This window comes from Phaseolus vulgaris, chromosome 1, assembly GCF_051622355.1.
Source record: "Phaseolus vulgaris cultivar YP4 chromosome 1, ASM5162235v1, whole genome shotgun sequence".
Classification (NCBI taxonomy): Eukaryota; Viridiplantae; Streptophyta; class Magnoliopsida; order Fabales; family Fabaceae; genus Phaseolus; species Phaseolus vulgaris.
This window is the reverse complement of record NC_143498.1, coordinates 50,205,594-50,214,883: the sequence shown is the minus strand read 5'-3', so window position 1 is coordinate 50,214,883 and position 9,290 is coordinate 50,205,594. Positions and strand designations below refer to the sequence as shown.

General features: G+C 28.7%; 1 protein-coding gene across 1 annotated transcript; it reads right to left on the bottom strand.

Annotated features, from left to right (window-relative positions):
• Positions 1 to 392: 392 nt before the first annotated feature.
• On the bottom strand, positions 393 to 2,740 carry LOC137814739 (Adenine nucleotide alpha hydrolases-like superfamily protein). The gene is made up of 4 exons (XM_068617627.2): positions 2,155 to 2,740; positions 1,987 to 2,081; positions 1,003 to 1,124; positions 393 to 691 (listed from the first exon to the last, which is right to left on the bottom strand). The coding sequence occupies exons 1-4, from the start codon at positions 2,336 to 2,338 to the stop codon at positions 604 to 606; spliced, it is 489 nt and encodes a 162-aa protein (XP_068473728.1). The 5' UTR covers positions 2,339 to 2,740; the 3' UTR covers positions 393 to 603.
• Between the last annotated feature and the right edge of the window lie 6,550 nt (positions 2,741 to 9,290).

Genomic DNA, 9,290 nt, shown 5'->3' with positions numbered 1-9,290 from the left:
GATCCTCTGAATGTTTTTCATTAAGTGATTGTGATTTTTTTAATTTTTTGTTTATATATTGGGTTTGTGCTGTTGTTTTTGTTGTTTTTTTATTGAGTCTTATAAGTTTGTTGATAATGTGTAAGGAAAAAAAAGTGAGAATTTGATACGTTTTGTTATGTATAAAAGTTGGATTGAAATAGTTCTTAATTTTTTTAAAAAAAAATTCTGATAAAAAAATTCTATAAGTAAATTATATCTTTTTGTATAAAGGTTAGAAACTCCTTAAATATATTATTAATTTATTTTTTATTGATAAAAAATTAATTGATAATTTTCAATTGACATTGTTCATAAATCATATATACCAGAAAATTTGATACGATGAATCACAACTTTCACGAGTAATATATCTATAGACACAACAGTAACATTTATATAAACAAACTGCTCTTGAACATAATAAATCAAGCACCACAGGTGGCTGGGGAGAGAAAAAAAATATTGTGTTGCATACATTATTTGTCGGTTCTAACTTAGAAATTAAAGAGTAAAAGTCATTTTCCCTTTTTTGCTGAAAATATTTATGTCTAATGCTATTTAGTTGTGGTGCAGCCAAAGAGATCAGTGTTTGTTCTTTGGCTTCTTCACGATCATGACAGTGCAGTGTGCATGGTGAGCACAGTAGTCACTTACACTGCCTAAAACCGCCCTGCAAAGTTAAAGCAAATCCGAATTAAGATATTTTAAAGTGTAAACACATACAAATAACCAACATATATAGACTATACCAAAAACAAACAAAAAAAACAAAGGAAGAGATGGAACCAATGCTTTCCATGGATTTAAGTCTGCTAATTGGTTCATTTGAGTTTGCGATGATGTTGGTTCATTTCAGAAAGCTAGAACACAATTTAGTATACTCATTGTATTATATCTTACTCCCATTCACACATTTCAGAAAAAAAAAATTGTCATACAAAGGAATAGAAAAATATCTGGGATCAAAATGAACCTGTGTACCTTTTTATAGCCCCATAACCATGACTACCCACAACCAACATTGAAGCATGGTGCTTTTCCACAGCCTCACAAAGAACATTTCTAGGATCACCTTCCACCACTTCCACTGATACGTCCTTTACCTGTTTAAATTAGCCATCAGATAATTAACAATTGCAAAGGTATACCCATCCACACACAATATATAGGATTTTGATGTTCTTCAACCAAAAAAACTAAGTAAAATTAAACAGCATCTGTCTTATCTGTAATTTTCTCATTCTTTTCCCTCGAAAATTTATAAAGGCAAATCACATTTTCTTAGCAGGATGAGTGCTTATTTTCCAAGCTAAACCATAAACCTTAAATCCAATAAAAATAAGTTTTAAAATAAGTTTTTTTAAGTATTCTAACTTATGTCTTAAACTTTTGGTTTAGAAAAGGATAAGTTTTTTTTAGTATTCTAACTTATGTCTTAAACTTTTGGTTTAGAAAAAGGATAGAGGTTTATGTTGAATAGTGAGGTTGATTTCGTTTGTCAGCCATGATCCTTACTTTCTTAGTTTTATGTGTTTTATGAAGGCAAATCACATTTTCTTAGCAGGATGAGTGTCTATCACATTTTCTTAGCAGGATAGAGTGCCTATAAATCCGTAGTATTCTGACATGCATGAGAGGTTTATGTTGAATAGTGATGTTGATTTCGTTTGTCAGCATGATCCTTAGTTTTATGTGAGTTTTATGTGTTTTCTTAGTTTTATGTGTTTTGGTGTGTGTAAGGTTTGTTGATGATTAAAAGGATTGAGGTATTGAAATACCTGAATTTAAAGTTAATGTACTAAAACTAATGAACTTATTAAATAATTGCAGCCATTAAATAAAACTAATCAAGCATGAGAAACAGTCCAAACAATATGCGTGCATAGAAAAACGTGCAGAGATAAGGCTGAAAAATAAGCAAACTTTGGAAACAGAAAGTGATAAACATGGAATTGATTATCATACGGATTTCTTCTGGCATAGATCTTTAGCATATTCCGTGACTTTGGCAGCTGTTCTTTTCAAATCCGCCTCCACAATAGGCATAACCTCAGCGGCTCCTGCAAAACATAATGGTTGTTACTATATATATATCTAAAAGGAACAGCAGCATGATTCGAATTGATCTCATACCAGGGCCAACAAAACCAACCGAAGAGGCAGCAGAAGGCCTGGCATAAACAAGAACAAGCTTGAAGTTAAGATTAAGGGACGGCAATAGGAAGTGATCGATAATCCATCCGAGAGCGTACGAGCTGAAATCACTGTCGTCGATTCCAGCCACAATCACCTGTTTCTCCGACCCAGTCGTCGCCATGGAATTCCAGTTGCAACAATACTTGCGTGCTAAGCTACTTCACTTTGGTATAAAGCATGTATGAATTTATTCACATTGGAAAGAAACGTAGAAGTAGAGAAGAGCATTTGAATGGAGTCGGTGGGCGAAAAGAGAACAGAATCGTACTATTCGGTATTCTGTTCTATTCTATATCGTTCTAGATTTTACTACTAGGTCAATCAAACTCTGCACTCGACCCCTTTTAACCTAAACCAACCACGTAACTTTTCTTCTATTTTCCTCCGAATCAGTCATAAATCCATTAACCACCCACCATTCCTGCCAAGAAACAAGCATCCATCTTCCCATCACAGTAAGACCAAACCTAAATTTTACTCTGTTTCTGCAGTAACAACTCTCATTTTTCAGAAAAAAAAAAAACATTTTTTTTTCTTTTACATCTTAATATATTATGACACTCGGACATGTCTTAAATGCTATCGACACATGGATCGGAACGGATACACCGGAACGGATACACGATACTCACATGTTGTCTAATTCAAAAAAATATTTTTTTTTTTTATATTCCAACATAATTTTAAAAAAATAAATATATTAATTTTCTAAAAATTTAAATTTATTATATAAAATTTTATTATAATTATAAAAAAAACTAATTTTTTAAAACTAAATATAAAAAATATTTTTTAAAAAAAAAAAAACTACTCAAACATATTTGTACCCATAAATCTTATCAATTTATATAAATATAAATTTGTGTTCTTATATTTTACATTATTTAATTATATGTATCAAAATGTTTGTGATTTATGTCGTATTAATATTTGTTTTTGTGCTACATAACCAAGTATACATAATCTACATTTGGTATATGTCTTTCTTAACTAATTAGGTATGTGTCAAATTTATTTACTATATGAATAAATAAAAAGAAAGGATTCCGGAATTTCAGGTTCAATTCGTTCTAATACAAGTGAAAAAATATATATTCTCGTTAGGTAAAGATCATGTTTCTTGTTCACTTTACAAAAGAAAGGTACTAGAAAAGCATCTAAAGCTATGGTATGCTTTTTTCTACCAATACTTAAGTGAATCTAGAAAAATGACAGGAAAAAAAAAGTAGTTGTTCAAGCTTTTTTTTTTCATGTTTAAAACGAAGAAAATAAATTTTTAACCCATAATTTTGTGTAAATTATCTATTATTTTATTATATTAGATCCACTCTGGTGAGTAACAATTAAGTTTAAACTAATACAATAGAGAAAAAATGTTTTACCGCTTAAAATAATTGTGAAGTTTATGTATAACACACTGGTTGAAATTTAATGAAAATTATAATGTATTGAAATAACAGGACGACTCACTGAGCCGATTGAAATCTCAAACCATCTCACCACCTAACCACGATGAAAGGTGTTGCGACGAGTCATGGGTTGACCAAGTCAGCAAGGTTAATACATAGTTAAAGTTGTTTAGTGCAATCCTAAATAAGAACCAACCTCCTAATCCGATCTACCAACAAAGACCCATTAAGATAATATAAATAGCGCAAATTTTAAAAATCAAGTACGTCATTATCTACAGTAATCTGACAACCGAGTACAGACACCCTGACTGACTTGATCGTCGAAGTACCTTTTACATGTACCATCCCAACCTATGCAACCAGACGACCGAGAAGAGGGAGGTGAATCAGAAAGTTAGGTGCAGCAATGACCGACCGAAGAGAGGAGGTGAATCAGGAAGTTAGGTGCAGCAATGTTAGATGTTCTCTAATAATACCCGTTCGAGAACATCTAACATTAAAACATAATCATTAAATAGAAGTGAGTATTATTATCTCTTTATTTTCAAAAACCATTCACTAATAAAACAACATGTGTTAAAGAAACGCGTTTAATAGTTTGGATTGAGGCAAAGACTTCCTACACCCAACTTTTTGAACCTGCACCCAACAAATTTTCAAATTCCGAAAATGCCCTTTATTCTGGAATTAAAAATAATACATTTTGGAAAAGTAGATCCGGAAGAGATTATTGTGTTCTGGAAATAAAAATCCAGAAACAAAAATCAAAATTCCATTTCAGATAAGAAAATCCAGAATTGAAAATAATACATTTCAGAAAAGTAGATCCATAAGAGATTATTTTGTTCCGAAAAAAGGAATCCGAAATGTATTTTTATATGTACTCCATTTTTTAAGAACATTTTCGTCTTTTCCAAGAAATTGGGTGTAGTGATATGGTGTAGGAAGCAATTGCCTTGGATTGATTTAAGATTATCTTATCACCTGGGCCACGCAAGACGTTCATTTGGGCCAAGATGAACTAGGGCCCATCTTTTATGACTTTCTAATTCACCTCTCTTAATTAACCAAAATACGTATTTTTATTAAAAATTATGCACAAAATTTAAGTGTAAATTCATCTAAATCTAAATAAGTTATTTTTCTTACAAAATTCGAAATTTAGACGCAAAAATATTATTGCTTTTGTAAATTATTAAAAAAAGTTAACTAGCGTTGTTGTGTTATGTATCTCATCTTCAATTTAAGATTAAAACTCACACGGGGAAGAAATGGAACTGAAGCCAGTGCATTTTAGAGAATGATTAAACAACATCTACGACTTGAATTGGAATATTTGAATTATAATATTTTGTTGCTGAATTCAAGTGATTTCGTGGAGTTCTAGACCAATGTCTAACTCTGAGCCATCACAGAAAAAAAAATACACTCACTCATGTTACGTGGAAGGTGTTACTTGGTAATAAACTGATCACTTAATTATCCATTACTAAACTGTTCAGAATACTGAAAAACCGACTCATGAACATTTTAATGTTTAAAACTAGAAATTGAAAAATTATTAAAAAATTACTTACATACCAATACTTTTTAATTTCTTTCATAAGTTTAACTCAATCTTACAAAACGGGTAAGTTGAAATTTGTATTCACTTATATACTATAAATTGATCTTATTTTCGATGTAAAATCTCCAACTCACGTCTCCCATGTCGAGACTACCAAGTATGTGAGACTGGATGTTTATGAATGATCAATGACTTGGATAAGGAGGACACGTGGTTGTGGAAGGAATGAGAGGAGCTCGGGTACACGGTTAAATCGGCATACCTCATTATGAGGGAGGATGAAATAGAGGAGAATGGGACGGTGTTTAAAAAGTTTTGGAATAGTAAAGTCGTACTTACTGCTTTAGTTACGACTTGGAGGGTGTTGGAAAATAAGTTAGCCATTAAGGCTAACCTAGTAAGGCGCGGGATCACATTTGCAAGCTCCACGTGTAGTCTTTGTGGGGTTGAGGAGGAGATTAGTACTCATTTGTTCTTTGAGTGCAAAGTTGTTTGGTTATTGTGGAACCATTATTGTGCATGGTTGGACGTGTAAAGTGTGTTTCACAACGTTCCATTGTTAAATTTTTCCTAGTTTAGGTTGAGCAATGCGCCTGCTTCGATGAATGAGGTTGGAGGAGTTATTTGGATCACAGTAGTCAACGAGGTTTGGAAGCATAAAAACATGGTAATCTTTAAAGGGGGAGTAGTAGATGTACGACAAGCTTTTGCTTTGGTTCAATTAAAGGCTTGGTCATGGATTACATTCAAGTCACAATCTGCGCATTTTTCCTTTTCTGATTGGTGCATAGATCCGTTGGTTTGTATGAAGATGATCTCATGATGTATTCATTTAAATTGTATGATTGTTTGTCCCAAATGTCTTCCACTGAGTTAGCTATGAGAGTTTTGTATAGATAAACATAGGAGTAAGTCTAGTGAGAGAGGTTATGGTTAAGTTCATGTATAAGGGTTGGATCATCCCTAAAATGATTCACATTTATTCATTTTTTATTGCTGATAAAAAAAATGAATGATAATGACACAATTGGTGAAACATACTTTATTATAATATATTCTAAATAACTTTATTATCATCATAAGAAAGATTTTAAACATATTTTATGTATATCTCTTAATATATATTTTTCATATTTTTGTCCAAATTCTACTTATATGACATTGTCAATTTGATGACCTGAACGAGTATGGATATTGAATTGTTCTTATGTGTGCTTCTAACTTACGGCATCAAATTACAAAATTTGCCTCACATTGGAATCCAACTATTTTTGTGGTATATATTATTGAAACAGTAGCGGCACAAAGAAATGAGAGAGGCCAATCCACAATCTTCGAAATCTAGAATTTAGATATAGTTTTGAATCTCCTCATCCCCTAATCATGGAAATCTCTTAAATAAATGATTCTAATTAAAAATTCACAAGTTGAGTAAAAAACACTATAAAATGAGAAACTCATAATATAACAAAAAAAATACAAGAAAACAAAAATTAAGATGAGCATCATAATATAATAAGAACAAGACATGAATAAACAACATAGAGTAAAAAGAAAGAAACAGGAAAAAAATAAAAAATAAAAAATTGAGAGAAGACTTATAAGATGGAAGTAAGAACGCAGCATATACTTCTTCCTTCAAGATAAGAATGATGAGAATAAATCACCACTTTAAGAACTATATTATTAAATTAAGAAGTAGTTAATTAATTTTTACAAAGTTTTGAAAGTGTTATTTTCCTATGGGTAGATAATGGAATAGTGCTGGACATTTGTTAGTGATCCTTCCACTTGATGTCCTCATTGTCAAAAGACAATGATATCATAATAAGAATGATTTGATGGCACGTAATTAGAGACTAATTAAGGATTATAAAATATTAAAAGATAGCTATTAATATGGTATTATCATCATAATCAATAGATTATAAATCTAGATGAGTTCAATCGAAAACCATTGTGCATTTTTTCTATGTGCTGTGTATGGAAAAACAACTGAATTTCTGTGCCGACAAACATCCACGTCCAAATTATATACTCGTTACAAAAATAATAAATTAATTTTTTTTTATGTAATAAATTTCGCATTCACTATAAATTAGGATATTTTATAATATATATAAATAAATAAATAAAAAATAATTTTATAAAATTGAGTTAGATTTAAAATTATTTTTAATATGATATTATAATTGTTTTGAATTTAATACTGTTTATAATAACTATACAAAGACATTATAAATGAAAAATAGTTAGAAGATTCAAACTCACAATTTTAAATCCCAAGATTTAAGAAGACAGCAAAACAAAATTCTCATCCTTAAACAAAATAAACACAATATAGAATTTTTTTACAACAATAAAATATTTTTAAACTTTTTATTTTAAAAAATAAAATAATATTAAAAATCATATCTAGTATAAGCAAAATTAATCTGGACAGGACATGTATCATTTTCGACAGTAAAAAACTGTGTTGTGAAATTTACAAGGGTTTGTTTGGAAGGGAAAAAGTTGAATTTCAATTTTTATAATTAAATAGAAAGATAGACCATAGATTATTATGCCTTACAATAAATAAATAAATTTTATGAGAAATAAATAATTACATTGAATAAATTAATGAAAATTAAAGTGTTAGACTACATTGTTGTACTTAAAAATTATCATTTAATGGATAATTAATTGTTATAAATATAGTTCTATTACACGTGTATAGCGGTCAATTTGATTTTTATAATTTTTTGTTATTATTATTATTATTAAGTAATAATAAAAGTCCTTTGTTATGAGAAATTAGAACGCATTGTGATGTTTTCGATTTTATAAATTTATACCTTAAAAACAATATATTATTATTATAATAATAATAATAATAATAATAATAATAATAATAATAATAATAATAATAATAATAATAATAATAATAATAATAATAATAATAATAATAGTTGACGAAGATTAGTGCAGGTAGCACATTGTGTGGTAGACGCAATGTAAACGATGTGGGGTGTTATTATGCACCGAAAGCGTAATCCTTTTTCCTTTTACTTTTGCTGATCACGTAATCCACACCACTGCGTTTTTTTTGTGGTCTTTGCTTGTGGAAAAGGTTACGTTTTTTCTGCAAACCAACAATTTTAAAATATATTTATATTTAAATATAATTGATGGAGTTTTTAATGGGTAAATTCCCTATTTAGCACCATTTACACTTTTATTTTCCCAACTAGCACCATTTTGTTTTTATTTTTCTATCTAACACTCTTTTGTTTTTATTTCCCTATCTAGCATCATTTCAAAAATAAATTAAAACATAATAATTTTTTTTTTATAATTTTAAATTTGAATGCATTAAAAAATAAATATTTTTAATGTTTAAAATAGTTAGAAATATAATTAATTTATAAAGAAATGTGTTTTTACAAAATAAAAATAAAAAAGTAATAAATTTAAAATGTTTAGTTTAAAAATTATTTTTTTAAGAATGAATAAAATAAAAAATTAAACTCTACAGTAACATAAAAGTTGAATATATAAACATAAATTAGTATTTATTTTTATTATTATTAATAATGTAATTATGTTAATTTCAAGTAAAAAATATATGACATAATTATAAAAAAAACAAAGTTAAATAAGAACTGATATGGACATAAAAAAACAACATGATCGAAAAAAAAATGTTCATGTTGTCAAACACCAAGACACACATAAAGAATATGTCCCAACATTACTTGATTGTGCACTTCTCGTCATTAATTATGTTTCATTTGGCACAAATTATTTAATATACCATTGAAGAAAATATTAAATGAATTATCATATTTCATTTTTATGTTTTTAGTTATTATTTTTTTCTACCATTATTTTTTTTTATTGTTGCTGTTTTTATTTTCTAGACTTTTTTTTCCATTTTTTGCTTCTCATTTTTAGGATTTTGCATTTAGGATAGACATTTCAATATTACTTGTGTATCCACTATTAATTAATACTAATTGACTTTGTTTTTTTTTAATTATGTCATGTATTTTTTACTTGAAATTAACATGATTACATCATCAATAATAATAAAAATAAATAGTAATTTTATG